General features: G+C 57.2%; 1 protein-coding gene across 1 annotated transcript in view; it reads right to left on the bottom strand.

The window, feature by feature from the left end:
• Positions 1-19,948, bottom strand: part of CRHR1 (corticotropin releasing hormone receptor 1) — a 50,527-nt gene that overhangs the window by 5,761 nt on the left and 24,818 nt on the right. Inside the window, exons 3-12 of the mRNA XM_045080828.1 lie at positions 16,255-16,374; positions 11,500-11,585; positions 5,169-5,275; positions 4,291-4,411; positions 3,926-4,079; positions 3,552-3,612; positions 1,407-1,479; positions 1,132-1,217; positions 789-924; positions 566-607 (exon numbers count right to left, since the gene is read on the bottom strand). Coding sequence (XP_044936763.1) covers positions 566-607; positions 789-924; positions 1,132-1,217; positions 1,407-1,479; positions 3,552-3,612; positions 3,926-4,079; positions 4,291-4,411; positions 5,169-5,275; positions 11,500-11,585; positions 16,255-16,374 — 986 coding nt within the window. The remainder of the gene's footprint in view (positions 1-565; positions 608-788; positions 925-1,131; positions 1,218-1,406; positions 1,480-3,551; positions 3,613-3,925; positions 4,080-4,290; positions 4,412-5,168; positions 5,276-11,499; positions 11,586-16,254; positions 16,375-19,948) is intronic.

Below are 19,948 nucleotides of genomic sequence, written 5' to 3'. Positions count from 1 at the left end.
CCTTCCCTAGGGCCCGCACCAGTGGCGGTACTGGGACAGCGCGCAGGTGCGCAGTGCGCAGGTGTGAGGCGCACAGAGGGCAGCGCAGGAGGCGGGGACCTGCATCTAGTTAACATTCTCATTTGCATATTTGCATATTGCATGCGCAAGGATGATTTTCTCAAATGTTCTGAGAAGGGATGCCTTTTCCCCATCCACCTAAAGGCGTCAAATAGCCTTTGCCATGAAGAATTCCTCCCTTCAGCACGTGTGCCCGCTCTGCCCAAGGGCTCAGCCCTTCCTGTTTTCAACCAGCCTTTTCATAGACTCATTGATGAGACTGAAACCCCAGCTTCTGACCCCCACCCCCACCCCACCCAGCGCCAACTGCCTATGAGAACAAAGGAGTGGGCTTGCCACTACAGGAGCACGTGGGCAGGTGTCAGGGACCACCCTGGGGCTCCCAGCAGCCTCCCCGTTAGGGACCTGGGGGCAGGGAGGAGAGAGTGTGGAGGGCAGGAGGAGGCTTCAGACAACCTCAGATCCCGACAGGCCCCCGCGATTCCGGGGGCCCCAGTGTCCTTACCTCACTGTTGAGGAAACAGTAGAATACAGACACAAAGAAGCCCTGGAGTGGACCGAGAAGGTGGGTCAAGGGACGGGGTCAGGTGTGGCCCCACCTAGCCTCCGGGCCACCCCCTTCCTCTCCACAGCCTCCTGCCCCTCCGGGCCCCTGCCTGGAAGAATCCCCACCCAAGGGGGGGGTGCGGGGGACAGCCAGAGCCAGAGTGAGGGGTGAGGGGTGATACCTGGAAGGATTCCAGGAAGGAGTTGAAGTAGATGAAGACGACCCGGGAGACCTCGTCCTCCCCGGGGTTCACGAAGAACAGCATGTACGTGATGCCCAGGAGGGGAAGGAGCACCAGAGTGGCCTTCACAGCCTTCCTGAGGTGGGGGGGGGGTGCGGAGGCCCAGAGTCACAACCCACCCCAGGAGGGAGGAAGAGGGCTGGACCTGGGGGTGGAGTGCCAGGTCTCCAGGGTCTGAGATGGGGAGCTGGGGTTTTCAGGAGGGGCTGCGCGGGGAGACCTGGGTCCGAGGCTGGGATCTCTGGAGCCCCCACGGTTAGGGGAGGGAGGCGGGCCAGGTTACCTGTACTGAATGGTCTCAGACGTGGTGGACGCCCGGAGTTTGGTCATGAGAATGCGGACGATGTTGAAAAGGAAGATAAAATTGATCTGTAATTGGAGCACACAGTGGGATGGTATAGGCATGTGTGTGTGGACAAGATGCTGGAGGCAGGCGGGGTGGACAGGGCGGGGTCTCAGGGTCTTGATCAAGTCTGGTCTGCATGGGGACCCTGTCCGTCCACAGTAGGCACTGCTTGTCCCCCTCTCCTGCCTGCCCCCCTCCACCCAGGGTCTTACCAGCAGGACCAAGATCATGGGGCCCTGGTAGATGTAGTCAGTGTACACCCCTGGCCTTTTGCCAAACCAGCACCTAGAAAGCCACAGAGGGATGGTAAGGGAGAAGGTCATCTGGGCCCAGGGCAGCAGCATGGGGAAGGGCAGTGCTTGGTCAGGACAGGACTAGGGCTGGAAGTCAGGATCTGGGTGCCTCGATTCCAACCCTGGGAGAAGGTCAGAATCCCACCACAATGCCTCAGTTATTCCATCTGCAAAATGGGCAGACGGCACCCTCTATTAGGAGATGAAAGCTGGAAGCAGGCAATGTGGCAGGGAGGGGGGTTGGTGGAAATGACCACTGAGTGGGACAGGCAAGGGTTCAGCACATCACTGCTCCCCTGAGGCCCTACTGGGGCTCTGGCACGAGCCCTCTCATGGTGCCTCTCACACAGGCACCTGTCATGTGATGACTGTCATGCAGCGAGTCCCCAGCAGCCAGTGATCTCAGAATCCCTTAAATTGCAGCCCGAAGGAACCCCAGGCAGAGATTCCATAGGTTTCACCTGTTCAAGAGGCAGAACTGCTTTTCGTTTTCTTGAGTTTCCCTCCAGCAATCTCTTGGGGGATCTGGGGAGTGGGTGGAGGTGAGGCACAGGGGAAGTCCCATGTCCTTGTGCGGAGATGATGGCCCTCAGGGGATGCAGACCTATAATACCTAGATCTCATGATGCTTCCATAAACCAGAAACTGGCTTATGGATTTTTATGTGAAACCTCTTTGAAAAGAATTCAAGGTTTCAAAAAGCACTATGTAGGCCAAATACAAGCTAGACCCCAGGTGGAATCGTTAACCCCAGGGTCTGTAAGTTAGTTCAGTTCTTTCTAGTGTCTTACACCTGGATCCCTTCTGCTGCAGTGTCAGCACGTTACCACTAGATGGAGCTACAGAGCCGTTCAGACAGACTTTCTTAAGCCAAGGGTCCTTTTTCCTCCAAAACACACTGGGCAGTTTTTTGAAACCTGTTCTTCCTGCCTCCCCTGTACTTGCTTGCACACCTGCAGGCACAGGCACAGTTGCCCACGGTTTACAATGCTCCTGTGCCAGGACCCAACATCTCCAGCATGACCTCAAGCCCCCAGGAGTGTCTGGCAGCTGGCCACCTTCCCTTACCCTGTCAGCTGTGCCAAAGGCAGAGAGAGCCAGCCAGGTCAGAGTCAGGAAGCATCAGCCTGGTAAATATGAATATCATTTTCCAGGCTCCTTGTCGAGCTTAGTGAGGTTGTGGCGGCCCCCTCCCCTCTGTGGGGGTGGGAAGGAATTGACATCGACAGTGGGTTCCTGGTATGAACCCACATTTTCTGCCTTTCTCTCAGTGATTCTCAGTCTTAGCAGCTAAAAATCCCCGTACCCAGGACACACTCCGACCAATTACATCCCCTTCTTTGGAGGTCAAGCCTGGACGCTGGTGCTTTTTTAAGTGTCCTGGGTGATTCTAACGTGAGCCAAAGCTAAGAACCACTACAGCAGAAATCTAATTTTCAGGGGCAATTGGGAATACCCGAGACCAAAGTTACCTCAGGACTTCAGAGCTTGGCGGGGGGGGGGGGGACTCTGTGAGATCATCAGAATTCATTTCTATTAAATCCATGGAGTCTTTTGTTAAACAAGGCTTAATATTTATAGAAAATATTTCTATGGCCTTTACTATGTGCCAGACACTCTTTTGAAGGCTTACTATTATATGACTTCTATCATCCCCACAAAAACCCTTTACAGGAACCAATTTTACTAGGATGCCCATTTTATAGATGAAGAAACTGAGGCACAGCACAGTAGCTAGCTGAAGGTCATAGAACTACTTAATGAAGGGGTCCATGGTTCAGAATCTGGGCCGTGTGACTCCAGACACTGCCCGTAGACCTTACGCTGTTCGTGAAATCCCAAGACAGATCAAGGAGCCTGGATCCAGCTGTTCAGCCAGCTCCACCTGGAGCACAGCACTGCTGGAACTCGCAGATCGAGTCTAGCCCCCGGCACCCTCCCCTACATGGATGAAGAAACCACGGCCTGCCATGGAAGGTGATTTGGCCTAAGGTCCTTGGGGAGCGCCAGGCAGAGCTAGGATGTGAGCCCCGACCTCGGGGCTCAGGGGAGGAGGGGACTTACTTCTCGTTGTCATAGTACAGCTTCCCGATGGCCCAGGCCACAATGATGGGGAAAGGCACACCTGGGGAGAGACTGGCTGTCACAAGGCTCATCAGTGGGATCTGGGAGCACGCAAAGCCTGGAGGAACCTCATGTGGTCCAGGGCCTTGAGGTGGGCAGGGGTTCTCCTGGGTAGAGCTCGTAGTCATGCATCCAACTTGCTGCACGCCACCCCCGAGGAGGGGCACAGGTGTTCACCCTGACCCCCGCCCTGGACCTGGCCCTGGGCTCGCAGGCCCTCACCAGCTGGCCAGAGTGTAAGTCCTGGGTGGGGGGGGGGGTAGCCCAGCCTGGGGGGAAGGGAGAAGGGAGAAGGGGGAGGGGGGCAGACTCACCCCAGCCGATGCAGATGAACATCCACTTGCGCAGCTGGTCGGTGGAGTAGGTTAGCACGATGGCCGTGTGCAGGTAGCAGCCCTCCCCGAACATCCAGAAGAAGTTGGTCACGTGGAAGTAGTTGTAGGCAGCGGTCACCAACCTGCACCAGCCCTGCCACCCCGCACCCCCCCAAGCAGAGATGACACTTAGACGGGGGCGGGGGGTGATGGTGGCAGCAGCAGCACCCCATCCTAGGCCTGGGGCCTTCTCTCCGTAGGATGCATCCCGCCCCCCAGGGAACCATCCAGCCTCAAGGCCTGCGCCCTGCCCATTTTCCACCAGACCCTTCCTCTGACCCTGGGGCTGCCCCTCTAGGACACACCACGTTGCTCTGGTGGACCTCGGGGCTCATGGTGAGCTGGACCACAAACCACGTGGCGTTGCGCAGGATGAAGGCGGAGATCAAATTCCAGTGGATGATGTTCCTCAGGCATCGGATGCTCCTGGGGGTGGAGGGGGGCGGCAGAGTCGGTGATGTGAGCAAGGGAGGGGAGGGGGGGTGAGGGACAGGCTGCCAGCATCCCTCCAGCCCAGATGGGTGGATGGGGAAACTGAGGGCAGGGCTCACTGGCTAAGTCACAGCGGGACGTGGCAGCAGGGGCTCTCCCGAGGCCTTTCCTACCAGAGCCCCGCCCAGACCAAAGCTCTGACGGCAGGGCCTGCCACACAGCTGATGCTCTGGGAAATGGGGGCTTCTTGCTTGCTGGGGATGCCCCTCCTCCCACAGTACCCCTCCTTTCCTGTAGCTCCAGGGTCAGAAAATAAACAGTTTCCAGCAGGATGCCTCCCTCCCAGCATGCAGGCCTGACAATCGACTCCGACTCCCACCCCTCTTCCTGGTGCGGCCGGCTGAAGCCTTGGCAATAGTTCTGGGCCCAGCCAGGTTCGAACCCAAAGGGCTCCACCTTCCCAGCCTTCTAGATGGGTGCATCCTGGCGCGGGCAGGGTAGCACAGGCAAGCCTGGGCTTCAGCCATCCCCTGTGCCCCTGACAAGGACTGGGTTCGGGGAGGCGGGGGGGAGCAGAAGTGGCCCTGCCTGAGGTTCCAAGGGACCTGGGACTTGTTCTTCTGTCACCCCTTCCCACTGAGGTGAGAGGACAGGGCCCCCCCTTGCCAGCAGCCCCTCACCCAGAGCTGTTCCTTGCATCTTCTTTCTCTACCCAGCTCAAGGCCTGGGGCCAACGCTGAGTCTTTCTCACCTAAGCCGCAGAAAGAGGACAAAGGCCACCAGGAGGGCCACCAGCGAGATGCAGTGGCCCAGGTAGTTGATGATGACGGCAACATGGTAGTGTACCTTGCTCTTCTTCTGGGGTGGGAGAGAGGGACAGGGGTGAGACTCCCACACAGCTGCACCCCTGCACCCACGGGACATATGAGGACAGCCCCCTCGGGTGGCCGAGATGGAGTTGACCATACCAGGAGTTACTGCCCTGCCCGAGCCCCAGCTGTGTGTTGAGCGTGGCCCTGGGAGCGGGGCCGTCCGAGGTGAGACTGTTGTCTGTATGTCTGTCCCTGAATCCCACACTCTGCCCACTGCTCCATGCTGTTGGACGAGTGCTGGCTACCTGGGCTCTGCACACCACACAGGGGGCCCCACTCGGTGCGTGCAGCTCCCACACTCACATCTCCGTCCTGCCCAGACACCAGGCGGCCATTCGAGGTCCCTCAGCCTGAACCACCTCTTCACCGGCACGGGCAGACTGGCAAGGCGCTGAGGCTACCACGGTGCCCTCCACCCCACAGTGGGGACCGGTGGTCCCCAGTGCCCAGCTTTAGGCAGACAGCAAACCCCCCTTCACCCTTTCCTAGGTCCCGAGAGGGCAGGGCCCAGGGAGCCAGAACCGGGCACGCAGTGGGCTCCACAACTGTGCATGAAGGAAGGCGAAATGGTTGTTGAAAGCAGCTGGCTTTGCAAGGGCGGGGGGAGGCGCCCTGTTAGCACCTCCTCCCCTTACCCTTTCAGGGTCTGGAGTGGGGCCAGGCCATGAGGATGCGCAGACCCTGGCTAGTGGTGGGAAAAGGGCAAGTTCACGAAGGCTTTGTTCAAACTTTCAGGGACACCAAGGAGCACGTGGCCCTCCACAGAAGTTCCAGTCAGAATCCACGGACGTCAGAGCTGGTCCTAAGGCTGGAGTCCAGCCCCACTCTTCTTCCAGATGAGGAAACTGAGGCCCAAACTCTCTCACCCAAACATGAAGGACAGACCTCCACAGCGGGTCACCGAGCTGGCCTCTGAGAAGAGGCCAAGCCCTCCCTCCCCCTGCTCTTCCCAGCGCCCACCACACCCCTTCTGAAGGCATGTCCTCCCTGAGGAAGCTCTGAGGCCCAGAAGGCTCGAGGAAACTCTGTTCTAAGACGCTGATTTTCCTGCAAGAGGCTTTCAGGAACGTGGCAGGAAATCACATTAGCAACTTGGGCTCTGAAGGGTTGAGACCCACTGAGGTGTACACGGAGGCAGGCAACAGAGAAAGGCAGACAGAAAAGCAGGAGAGAGAGAGAGACAGAGGGGAAGGGGTTCACACGCTATCTATGGCCACCGTGCAGATGGGAAGGGTCTCTGAGTGCCTGCCAGTAGAGGCCAAACCCGAAGGCTCTGGAAGATACGCACACCCGGTCTGTCTGGAGCTGGGACCTAATTTCCTTTCATTAAATTTTCTGCAAATCTATGCTGCGAGGCCCCCGGGTGGTAAGAATTCCTGAGGAGCTAGAACAGCTCGACGCCCCAGCTTGTTCGCTGGCCCAGGTGGGCACGGCCAGCCGGGTGTGCAGGGAACCCCTTCACCACCGCGTGCGGTCACCCCCGCTCCCCACCCCCCCGACCCCGGAGCCCGGGTCATTAGATTCCAGGTGGGTCTATTAAGCACCTACTGCATGTCCGCACTTTTCTTTCTCATGACGGCCCTCAGAGACTGTCCTTCTGTCTCTGTTTTTCCAGCTGAAGAGGCTGCATAATCGGCCCAAGCTGCCTGGCCAGCAATGGCAATCCAGGTCTGCACAGCCGGCTAGACACCCTCCTTCCCAGCCCCCGTCCCACACTGTGGCACATTTCTGGGAGACAAGCGGAGACTGAAAACAGAGGTGCTCCCTCGGCCCAGCGCCCAGGATCCCCAAGGACTGCTGCAAGGCGGGTGGGGGAGGATGAGGGGTTTTCTCCATCCAGGCCAAAAGGGGAGAATGGGCCTGATCCATTCAGGGGGCTGCCTCTGCGTGCCTCCCTTGCCTGCCACATCAGCCTGGTGCAGTCTGAGAGACGGCAGACGGCAGACTGCCCGGGACACAGCAGGGCCACCCCAGGAGACGGCCAGCCACACTCAAGAGACAGCCGACACCCTTGGAGCTGGTCAGCAATAGCCTGAGATGGGGTCGATGGCAGCCACAGAGAAGAGCCAGCAAGATCCTAGGAGCCACCCAGCGACACTCCAAGAGACCCTACGATGCCCGGCGAGACGGCCACTGTTAGCAGCAGAAGCAGCTGAGGCAGCTGAAGGACACACGGACACAGCCAGTCCCTGGGATCCTGACCTGCACTGTTCCTGCTCGGCGTGGAGACCGGCTGGTGCCGTGAGGAAGGGGTCACAGGTTGGCCCTTGGGCAGAGCCACTCTGTCGCACTCTCAGTGACCAGGATCCAGTAAGGAATTAGTGCCCAGCCAATTTCGATCAGACGCTGCAGGACACACCTTGTCCCACGTGGCGGTTGTGTCAGACCTATCCTGATGCCTTTGCAGGATGACTCTGAGCACTCGCTACCACCTCTCCCACCCACCGTGGGCCCTCCAGCAACTTCCTCCTCCAGGTGTGGTCCCCAGCATCACCCACCGGGGGCTTGCGGGAATCTGAAGCCCCGCCCCAGACCCTAAGTCTGAATCTTCATTTTAGCCAGAAGCCCCAATGATTCTTAAGCGTTTCAGAAACTCTGCTCCAAACAACACGCTGTGAGCAGCGAACCCCAGCCCAGAAGCCTACACCCCTGAAACTCTTTCATATGCGTCAAGGTGTGTGCCCTCCCACGATGTGCCTGGGCTCCCCAGTTCAGCAGGGTGTAGGGGAGGGAAGCAGAGCAGGTGTGTCAGGAGAGGTGGGGGTGAGTCTGGGCTTGGGTGTGGGGGGTAGATGTCACTGCAGTTAGGGGAGACAGTGTCTGGGGGGGCTGATATGGAGAGTGGGGGCCAGTGTAGGGTGGTACTGGGTTGGGGTGGGGGTCAGTGCCATTCTCAGGGTTGGGTCTTCAACAAGTCAAGCTTTGCAGGTGGGGGCTTGTCCCCTGGTGGTGGTGGCTGTAGGCAGTCTTCTCCCTGGCCTGGCCTCTGGGCGCCCTCATGAATCCATTATCTGTGATCCCTGGGGGCCCTGGTGCTTAATTAGGGCTTAGCCTGCCCTGAGCTGACAAACTGGCTGCTTCGTTAATTGGCTACTTTTCTCTTCCTCTTCTCAGTAGCTCCAGAGTAGATCCGGGAGCCTTGAGAGTGGGGAGGGGTCTTGAGAGTGGGGAGGCTAGAGGCTGGCAGAAGGGAATGGCATTTTCAGTAATTAAATTAATTGATTACCCAGAGTGCCAGGCAAGTGGACTGGCAGGGGCTGCCCGGGAAAGGGGTGGGTGGCAGCCCCCACCAAGTTGGTAAACAGAGGAACACTACGGTGCCCGTGTTACCTGGTCTCATCAATGGCACCCACCCCCCACCCAGGTGTACCCGACAATCTCCCCTGACCCCAGGGGAGGGGAGAGGCAGAGGGATGGCGGATGGATGGAGTGCCCTCCCCAGACCAAGACACAGGCAGATGTGACCCTCTCTCTCCTGGAGGCAGACTCTGTCGCTCTGGGCCCTGTTACAGATGGGGAAGCTGGGCCTTGGTGGGGGTAAATTACCCGCGCGGGATCACACAGCTCCTGTGCTGGAACCAGCATCCAGCAAACCACCCAGTGCTGAGCCTGTGCTGTTCCTCTTACTCTGCCAAAGAGGGGACTGCCAAGACGCTGGCGTCCCCCCTCCTCCTTCTCCCCCTCACCCCGCTGGCAGAGAGAGGGCAACACCTCTGTCATGGCCGAAGGAGCGGGAGCTTCAGGGTGGTGTCCTCCGGCAGCCAGCTAGGAGGATGGAACTTAAATGAGAGCAGGAGGGATTCGGGTGAACCGTGAACTTCCCCTGACATTCAGGGGGCTCCAATGCAGGGGAAAGGCAGGGAGCAGCTGATGGTTCTCAAGCTTTGCTCCTGTTACAGGAGGCGACAGACAACTGCTCCCCGGTGGTGGGTGGGGGTTGGGGGAAGACGATGATTTGTTTTAAGCCAGGAGGCTGGCCACCTGACCTGTAGTTGGAGATACATCATTGCCTCAGGTTCTGCAGTCCCCACAGGACAGGGTGGGGTGCTGTGGGGGGGTGTGAAGACTTCTCGCCTTGGCCATGCCCCCCCCAGCCACCACCCTCTCCCTGTGGGCATGTGACCTGTGGCCTAAAAGTTGTTGTCTGCAGCACTGCCCTCGCTTTCTGCACATGAGCCCCATCTCCTGTGTGCCCGGTAAGGAGTTCCTCACAGGCTAAGTGGTCTTCTTGTCCACCCCTGCCCCAGACCTTCTGGCCCAACTGTTTCCTGACCCCGCTTCCTTCCCCCAGTCCCTCCCAGGGGTGGGGATGCCTCACATGCAACCCTAGGACTTCCCAGGCTGGCCCACCGTATGGGTACTTAGCCCCCTACTCAGGTCTGGGCGGGGGGCTGGGCCAACACACCGTGGCCTGCGGGGGACCATGAAGCTGCCTGTGAGTGGAGATGCCAGCAAACCTCTCTCCGGCATCCTTAGGAACTCACGCTCCCAAAACAGCCCACCAAAGCACATGCCATTCTTCCAGGCTAAACTACCCTGTGCCTGCAGCTTCAGGAAGGAGACAGCAGAGCCCCGAGTCCCGATGGCTCAGTGACAAGAAGCTAGACAGCCTGGGGAAGGAGGTCATGAAAGCACCCAGGGCCGGGTGGGGTGCAAGGGGAGGAAAGCTGTTCCTCCTCCATCAGCTTGACCTCGCACAGAGCACCTGGTGGGAGGCAGAGGCGAGCCTGGACCCCAAGGCCCGGGTTCCAGGCTCTGACTCGTTCTGGCTGTGTAACCTTGTGGGAACGATTCCCCTTTTCCGGGCCTCAGTCTCCCCACCTGCAAGGTGAATGGGTTGCACTCGGTCAGAGTTATTCACCCCTCCCATCAGAAGGTCCCCTGGGGTTCTTGTTAAAAAAAACAGACTCCCGGGGCTCCTGGGTGGTTCAGTGGTTAAAGCCTCTGCCTTCGGCTCAGGTCAGGATCTCAGGGTCTGGGGATCAAGCCCTGCAGCAGGGAGCCCGCTTCCCCCTCTGCCTACTTGTGATTTCTGTCTGTCAAATAAATAAATAAAATCTTAAAAAACAAATACAAAACCAGATTCCCAGGTCCTCCTTGCAGAGTTTGACTCACGGGCGTTGAAGATAGTCCTGGGCCTGTCTTTGAACAAGCGCTCTGGGTGGCTCTTCCTACCAGGCAGGTTAAGAGGGGACAGAGGGTCTCCAAGGTCCTTTCCAGTTTAGATCTGGAATTCTCAGGATGGTGTAGATCCGCCCCCTTCCTCCAAGACCCAGATGCCCGGAGCCCTCAGACAGCTTGGGGTGTCCTCCCGTCTCTCCTCTGCCTTCTGCTCACTCATTTCCTCAGCACCCACTGAAAGGATGTGTGGAGATGGAGGGGAGGGGGCACAGGAGACGGGGTGGGGGCGGCAGCTGCAACACTAGATACATTCGGGTCCCTGCCAAACACCACCCTTAAGAGAGTATTCATTGCGGCGCCGTTGGTAATAACCAGACTGAGAATAAAGATTGGTTAAATAAATGATGGCATGTCTGCCCAATGTGGTATTATGAAAATGTAAAAAAGAATGAAGATGTTCTTTAGGTACCGACCTGGAACCATCTCCAAGACGGATGATCATATGCAGAAAGCAAGGTGTCAGACGGTGTGGAGAACAAGCAACATTTGGATAAAAAGAAAAAAGAACACCTGTATATGTAACTACTCTCCTAGGCAGACAAGGTGTTTGGAAGAGCACCCAGGAAACGGGCCTGGTCCCTGGGGCGGGAACCCAGTGGCCAGGGCAGGGCAGGAAGGACCCTTCTCTGTGTTCCCATTTGTACCTTTTGAATTTTGTATTATGTGTAAGCACCACCTTCTCAAAAACATTTAAATATTTCAAAGGCTCTCCCAGGGCTTTTTCCCTCTGCAACCCGCCTCCCACCACACCCGGCCGCCGTCTTGGAGTCCGACACACAGCGCCCCCTGGCGGGACCCGGATGTACTGCGCAGGTGGGTGGTGTGCGGCGAAGGGACGTCGGTCCCAGGGAATGCAGGTGGAAGAAGGGAAGGAGCAAGGACCCAGGTGATCTGTGTCGGAGCCAGCTGATGCCCTCCTGGCTCACACGCCCTTGGGGATGGCTGCGAGCAGCCATGATGCCGGGCGCCTGTGCAGCGGACCCAGACCTGAGCTGGGGCCTGACCCACCGTCCACATGGGCAGCCTCACCTCCCCACTGAGGATCTCCTGGCACTCGGAGTAGTTCACGCGGGCGGCCCAGCTGCCATTGGCCAGGCACTCCCTGTAGCCGTTGTCTGGAAGAAGGAGAGAGAGTCAGAGTCACCCATGGGCTCCTCTCCCAAAGAGCAACCCAGGCATCCGTCTGTCCATCAGTCCGTCCATCTACCCATCCATCTGGGTGAACACAGGGACCTGCCTACTGGGTGAGGGACACTGGCGTGGAAGCTGAGGAAAGGGTCTTCCCTACTACCCCAACTTCTTGCCTCTTTCTGCTCTCTGGCCCCAGAAGGGCTGCCCATGGGCTGTGGCTCTGCCTTCCCAGGCTGCCAGGATCGCATTCCTGGGAAGGGGCCCAGGGGCAGGCTTGACTAGCTAGCTGCGGCTGTTTCCCTGCAAGGCCTTATGTGGCCGCAGATCACGTGGTGGGTGCCCTTCGGGGAAACGTCCCGCCTTGGCTTCTCACATGGTAGCAAAAAGGATGGTGAGAGCTGATGAGTCAGTTCTCCCTCACAAGGCTGGGCACGCTCTTGGTGGAAGGGTACGCAGTGACAGCTTGGGTGGCACACTGAAATGACGCTTTTCTACGGGGACTACCCATGGAGAGGTTTCCTATGGGGGGGGTCCTCACGTGGCAGTGTTTCCCATGGGGTGGGGCTCACAGGGCAGGTGTTGGGGAAGGTCCTGGTGGCATTTCTCTAACAGCAGGATTTACATTGGAGGGTGATGTGGTGGGCGCATCCACGGTGGAGGCCGCAAGAGTGGGCTGGGGGATGTCCCGGGGGTGGGTCTCACGAGATCCACTACAACCAGCTCCCAGCCTGGCACAGGGCGTTTGGGGAAAAAGACAGGAGGACGGCCCAGGGAGGCATGGGGGCCCGTGCAGCCACCAGACTGGACTGGGGCCCGGAACCTGTCACCTTCTAAGGAGATGGGGAGGAGCCCTGCGATCTGAGATTAGGCCTGGCTTCATGGCTCTTGGTGGCTGGAGCTGTACAATGGGTTCCTTCTACTCTCCCTCCTGCCTGCACCCCCGCACCCACCTCAGACATCTTGGGGTGTCCTGGCAGGCACCAGCGCCCTAAAATCCAGTAGGGAAGGGGCCAAGGAAGATCCAAATCTTGAGTCTTTTCTCCTTTGAGGATGGAGGTCGCCCTCCCTTACCCTGGCATTGGTGGCTTTAAATATGTTTCCTAGAGTGAACTCTGGCCCCGAGCCCAGGCAGCATGGGCTAGAAGAGCAATCAACCTTGAACCAGTCCTGCTGCAGGCCCTTCCAAGGCTCACACTGACCCTCACGCCACCTCCCCACCCAGGCAGAGCTCCAGGACGGCTGGGGAAGCTGCCTGAGTCCCAGTCTCTGAGCCCGGAGCCCGGCAGGGGCAGAGCACCACACGGGAGACAGAGTGGGACGCCCTAGGCCCGGCTCAGGGCTGTTGGGGCACAAGAGTGAGCTCAGCCAGCCAGCCTCCCGAGCCGCTAGGCCCTCTTGTCGTCTGTAAAGGGAAGGGCTTGGGCAGCTGATCCCCCAGCAGGCACTCCAGCCCAGACCTGCCTCTCGGCTGGCAACAGCAGGACAAGAGGGAGATGATGGCGTGGTGGGTGGTGGGGGGCAGATGCTGCTGCCTCTGGGAAAGATGGAGCCATGGTCTGACCCCGAGGACCACAGGGTCACGGCCTCTCTAACGTACTCCTGGCTGCACTGCTGAAAGACTGCTCAGGCCACAGCGTGCCAGTGGGAACATGAGGCTAAATGCATTTTTAAAGTTCTGCGCAGCTTCCCTTCCCAGCAGAGTTGAGCCCTTGGGCAGAGTTGGCAGAGGAGCTGCTGATTCTCTCCTAATTGCTAAATGAGGGATAAGCTATCAGAGGGCCGAGGGCTTAGTGACTGGGATTTCAGGAAGGTCTGGGAGGAGGCAAGGAACCAGGGGAATCCACTGTGTCTGCCGTGGATAGGACGTGCCTGGGACCCAAGGCCACTCTGGAATGTCTGCAAAGAAAGGGGCTTTGGGCAGGGATCTTGTTGGAAGAGGCATGGCGGGGGTGGGGTAGGAAGAGGGGGATGGTCTTGCTTTAAGAAAGGGAGCATGAAGTAGGGTGAAGAGCGTGGCCCTCAGCTCAGGCATCCCTAGTTCAAATCCTGGCACCACTCCTTCCTAACCATGTGACCCTGGGCAAGTCACACAACCTCTTAGCTTCCTTATCCGCAAGATAAGAATAAGCTTCGCAACATCTCCTGCCTCAGAGGCTGAGTGGGCATATTTAGTTCACATGTGCAGAGTGCTTGGCGCTCTACCTGGCCTGCGGCGTGCTCTATTATTTTCATTATTATTGACTTTGAACTCTTTCTTATATAACCTTATCTAAGATTCGGGACAGGTTACAGTTTCCCTATCAAAGGGGGTACTGGTAGAGGCTGCAGGAGATGCCCCCTTGGCTCAAGCTCCCCTTTCGTGTCCCCCAGGTGGGGCGGGAGCCTGGCGCCCCTCCGAGGCCTGGTCATCCGGAGGGAGCAGGCTTCGGTGGGAAGGAAGGAGGTGGGTGATCCGGAAAGAAAAGCAGCCCCCCTCCCCCCACCCCCACCCCACAACAAATCGTTGCCAGGGAGGATGCGACCTCCTTGTCTTTAATTGCTGAGCTGAGCAGTCCTCCCGGAGAGTCTCGGGAAAATGGATATTTTTGGAAAACCTTCCCATCCCTTTGAAGACCAGATGTAGCAGGAGGGAGGGCCTTAAGGAGAAGGTCTGGAAGTCCTAGCAATGCCTCACCAGTAAATGAATTAATTAGTGCCTAATGATTAGGTACAATTCTGGGCTCCCAGGCACCACTGATTATATGGGTGTGTCCCTCACTTTCTGGGACTGGGGGCACCTGAGAAGGGCGAGTCCTCCAGACCTGGCTTCATGTCCAAGGAGCATCACCCCCAGCACCCCAGGGGCAGAGAGTTCCTCACCTATACCTCCCACCCATCCTGCAGGTGGAGAAACTGAGGCCTGGACAAGGCAGTGCAGAGGGTTCATAAGCCAGTTCCAGGTGGAGCCAGGGCTAGAACCCCAGACTCCCGGCTTGCACTTGAGGCAGCGGCTAATCAGCAGCTCGTACCCAGGCACGGACATCTTCCTTGGGGTCATGTTAAGTCACCCTTGGAGACAAGAGTGGAGTGAGCTCATGCGGAGAGACAGGGCTGTAGCCACAGAAAGCCTGGCCGGCTCCACTCAGCAGGGTGGACTTGACCATGGAGGCAATTGGGAGTCACAGATGGGTTGATGGGAAACCAGAGTCAGAGAGCCAGTGCCTTGGACTGGGGCAGTGGCTCTGGGGATGGAGGGAAAGTCGGCTCAGAAGTGAACATCACTTTGGAGGTGAAATTGACAGGACAGAGATAGAAGGGCGTCCTTCTGGGAGCAGCCCTGTGGCACCCTGCCAGGCACCAGCCCCTGGGATCCCTGCACGGACTGGGCACACAGCACCAGGAGTGAAGCCTTGGCCCTATGACCCTGTGACCTTGGGCAGCTGTCAGCCTCTGCCTCCATTTCCTAACTGTAAACCGGGCCCTACTGTATTGGAGGCTGGTGGGTGGCACACGCCAAGCTCTCTTCTTAGGTCCTTCTGCCCTTCCCCCGTACTGTACTTCCTCCCCGCCCCCTCCTCTCGGGTCCAAGAACTGGTTGCAGACACAGGCACCTGTGTGGTCTGGCTGTTTCAGCCTCCTCTGACCCTCCTACCCCTCCTGGATTGCAGCCACCCCCTCCCCCCCGAACACCCTTAATATAGCTGGTAAAGGAGAGGGGGCAAGAAGAGGAACGTGGGAGCTCTGAGCTGAAGCCAAGCACTCTGGCTTTCTCATCGTCAGACCAGGAGCCAAAGGCCATAAGAGGGAGAAAATATGTTAAGGTCACTTGGCAAGTCTCCAAGTGAACCACCTGGGGTCTGGTCACCCTCGGCACCCCCTTGGGACTCAGAGCCTAGGCTCACCGACCCCAAGAACCCACCTAGGTACCCCGCAGCCCTCCCTCTGACAGGACAGGGCCCCTGGCCTGCAGGTGCTGCTTTCTTCATAAGCAGGAGCTGTGAGTCATTGACAGGGGAGAGCAAATTAATTCTGAGGGTGACAGGTGGTGTGACAAGGAGCTGCAAAGCCTGGAGGTGGAGGCTCAGGAGACCCAGGGTCTCAGGGTAGCAAGGTGTTTATGTGGGGATCAAGTATCCAACAGACCCTGGGCAGTCCTCCCTTGCCCCACCAGCTCCAAGAGCCTGCAAACGAGGCTCAGCCCCCTGCCTATGGATCTAAAACTGTGTCCCCCACCTCCTGGCTGCAGGGCCCTGGACGGACCTCCTAACCTTTCTGAGCTCCAAGTGGGGGTGATTCTGTTTCCTGCCCTAGCTCATAGGGCTGTTCTAGGCTGATCCTGACTAACCCAGTTTGTCAGACAGACTTGCAGGCAAATTTCAGCTTCTCCTCCTACCAGCTGGTGACCTTGGGCAAGTTCCCTAACCTCTCGGAGCCTTGGAAACCTCAGTGTGGTATGAGAACTATAGAGTTATGTACAGCATCACCCAGGGGTATTGTGGGAATCAGTGGTAGAGAGCACAGAGCTGGTCTTGGGTAAACAGTGGTTGTATCCACAAGACGTACTACAGTCCTGTCATCGTCAGGATTATTTCCCCCACCTCCAACAGGTTCCAAGCCCTCCCCATCCTGTCCCACTTCCCAGCAGAGGGTCCCCCCTTCCATAGGCTTCCTTACTTGTGGTGTTGTAGCGGACACCGTAGAAATAGGCGGGGCAGGGTCGAACCACCAGCTGCCCCGCCGGGCTCCGGGGCCAGCAGGTACCAATGAGGTCCACGGAAGCATTGCACTGCAGTCCTGGGGGCAGAGAGAGCTGGTGAGGCAGGGCGAGCTCCCCACTCCCACAGCCTCCCCAGGTCCCCACACGCACACACCAGCTGGGAATAAGATCGGAGCGATGACCCCCAGTGTAGAGATGATCTCATCTCAGGCAGAGGAGCCATCAAGGAAAGGAATCTGAATTTGACCCTATGGCACTAGGGAGCTGGCTTGGGTTCCAGAGTAGAGGAGGAACAGAGACAGCTGAAGGTGGTGTTGAAAGTTGAGATCTTGATGAGCATTTAGAGAAAATCCCGGACATACTTCCAGTCCTCCACTCTGTAGCCCGAGGATACTTCTCTCGGCCCCTCATTTGGTAGAGATTAGACTTCTGAGACTTCACAGTCTGGAGCAGCCTGGAACAGACCCAGCCAGTCCTCATTCTAGCCCCCTGCACATGTCAATGGAACCAGACCACAACCACTCCGACTCTATGGTGAGGAACGGGTTAAATGAAGCTGGCCATGCTGTTCCCTCACTTGATAACCACACTTACTGAAAACACAGTGTTTGCGTTTGGACTGTGCTGGGCCCTAGCGGAGGATTGATGGAGAAGGGAGCCACAGGGAGACAAAAGAGGGAGAAACCACCTAGGGGAACGGGAAAGGACACTGAACTAATAATGTGGGACACTCACTTCAGACGGGCTCTGCTACTAATTTGTTGTGTGACCATAGGCACGTCGCTTGCTCTTTAAGCCTTTGTGTCTTTATTTATTTTTTTTAAGACTTTTATTTATTTATGAGACAGAGAGAGCAGGGGGAGGAGCAGAGGGAGTCGGACAAGCAGACTCTGCCTCAAGCACGGAGCCCAACGAAGGGCTCCATCCCAGCACTCTGAGATCATGGCCTGAACCCAGGCCAAGAGTCAGACGCTTAACCAACTGAGCCACCCAAGAGATGGACCACCATTTGTGTCTTTATAATAAAATGAAGAGGTTGGATCTGATCAGAAATTCTTAATCTCACTCTACTGGAAGCTTTAAGGGTTCACAGAGACTCTGAAGTTAAGTGAAAAAATTGGTGTATATACACATCTTAATTGGGAAAGGGACCGTGGCTTTCATTAGATTCTCAAAGAGATTTATGACTCCAAAAAGATGTCAAAGTCTAAATATTTTCCAAATATCCAAATATTTTTCCTTAATTGAAGAGCACTTCGGTGTTTTTTTTTTTTTTTAAAGGTCATTTGTTTGTCAGAGAATGGCGGGGGGCAGGGGAGAGAGCAGGAACAGGGGAAGTGGCAGGCAGAGGGAGAAGCAGGCTCCCCTCTGAGCAGGGAGCCTGATGTGGGACTCGATCCCAGGATCCTGGAATCATGACCTGAGCCGAAGGCAGACGTTTAACTGACTGAGCCACCCAGGCATCCTTTGAAGAACTCTTTGGGGTGGAGTGTGTGCATGTGTGTATGTACGCCTGTCTCTTGGGGCAGAATGGAGGCCACAGGAATGCTTCTGTGTAGGGAGGCTTTTAGTCTCCAGGGAGCGGGGTGGAAGGCTGGGTCGAGGATAGCCTTGGCACCTTGGCACCTCTTTCCCTGCCTTTGGGTGCCCTTATTCCACAAAAGCCTGGCACATGAGTCCTGTTGGGACCCAGTATGCCCGTCCCAATGGGAGAGGGTGAGTGATTCTTGGGGACAGGTGCAAGAATGCACAGACAAGCCAGGAAGAGCCACGAACCAATGCAGAGGCCACCACTTCAGGGCTGGGATCAGATTGGCCAAGCCCTGGCTGGGGCCCACCTGCCATCTCCTCCCCATGTTAGCCTGATCTCAGTCTCTCTGGAAACAGCCCAGGGTTAGGTGGACGTCCTTCCCCTGCTGGATGCTGGGTGGTGCCCAGTAGTCCATGTACCCAGTGCTGGTTTTTTTTCTAATCAAAGTGATCCATAGGATGTTCCTGCAAATCGGGGCTTGGGGCAGAGGCCTTGAGATCAAGAGGTTTAACTGAAAGAGAAAGAAGTCTGGGTTGGAGCTTCAGGGACCCGGGGAGCTGGCGGGCTCTTGGTGCTGTCCCACAGTACAGCCTCTGTGAATGGCATCATGGTGTGGTAGGCAGGAGGAAAGCAGCTTGTGGTTGTAATCTCTCATGGGTCATGCCACTCATGCTGAACCACTCGTGCTGAGCCCAGAGGCGGGGGGAAGCTAGAGGCAACTGGCCACGGGAAGGGGAGGATAATATAATGGACCATGCTCTGGTTTTTCAAGGCCCATCGTCATCTATCTCTTCAGTCCTCATCCCCCTGCAATGTCATCAGTCCCTTTCTACAGATGAGAAAACTGAGGCACAGGGATGTTAAGCGACTTGCTCAAAGTCATGGGTCAACAAGTGAAAGAACCAAGAAGTATAGCCAGGTGTTTTTTACTTTAAACGGCGCGCTCTTTCTAGTATGCCACATTTTGTGCCATTAAAGGGAGGAGAGAAAGCCCAGGAGGCAGCGGGGGAGGGAGCGACAGTTTTGAGGGCTGTGTGCTAGACATGTGCCAGGTACGTTGCATAGACCTTCTGATCAAATGATATCATTATACCTTCCTCAGACAGCTGCTCATTCATTCATTCACTCACTCACTCATTCACAGTGTCTCCTGAGCTGGGCACTGAGAATAGCAAACCAAACGTCATGTGTGGCAGCACCAGGAACTTGTCTATCATGCTCTCTCAGCATAGGAGCTGCCCTCCGCCCTCCACCCTCCACCCTCTGCCCTCCCTTCCCTCTCCCTCTCTCTCCTACCCTGGACACTTCCCCAGAGCCCCTTTGGCAAAGAACAGAGGGCCAGGCATGGCCGGGCACCAGCCATAGCCAGGATCAGACTAGAGCCAAGGCAGAAACCAGTTACTAAACAGATGGCCCTTCTGACCTCGATGACCTTGTAGCAGCCAATGGCTGGAGCCCTGACCCACCCGCAGCTGGTAGGTAGGTATGAGGGGTGGAAGCAGGTGGAACAGCCATTATTTGCCTCTCGTCTGGTACGGATTAGGGTTCCTTAGCACCTACCATGGATCTCACACCACCTGCTGTGGTGAGTGCTGATTCTCTCCAATTTACAGGTAAGGAAACTGAGGCCCAGGCAGTCAAATTGTTTATGCAGAATCACACAAACACTAAGAGGTAGAAGTCGGGTTTGACACCTGTCCCGGGCTCTTCCCACGGCACCACAGAGGTCCCCAGTCTGGGCCACTGGCCCTCATAGCATTTGGTTGCACAGTTTCTAGCCCCTGCTGCCGCAGTGCCTCTCTCTCTCTCTCTTCCCCCCTTCTACCACCCCCACCCCACAACTCACAGAAGGCTGAGTAGGGCGGAGAGGGCGGGTAGGAAGCAGGGTAATATTAACATTGACGTGACCTTTACATTAAGAGCCCGGAAAATTCTGGACGGAATGAAAGTCTGTGTGCGAGAAGGGAAGAAAGGGGGGGGGGCAGGCTTTAGAATAAAGGGTAGAAGCCATCAGCAGCATCACTGCCTGCCGGGTGGGCGGGGTCCGGTGGAGGGGCGTAGCCATATGGGGGCGTGGCCAGAGGCCAGGGCCAATCAGAAGCGGCGGCGAGGTCTGGCCT

The sequence above is a fragment of the Mustela putorius genome, unplaced genomic scaffold, assembly GCF_011764305.1.
Source record: "Mustela putorius furo isolate JIRA1106 unplaced genomic scaffold, ASM1176430v1.1 tig00000487_pilon_pilon_pilon, whole genome shotgun sequence".
In the NCBI taxonomy this organism is placed as follows: Eukaryota; Metazoa; Chordata; class Mammalia; order Carnivora; family Mustelidae; genus Mustela; species Mustela putorius.
The sequence above is the reverse complement of the archived record's forward strand: the minus strand, read 5'-3'. Positions and strand labels throughout refer to the sequence as shown.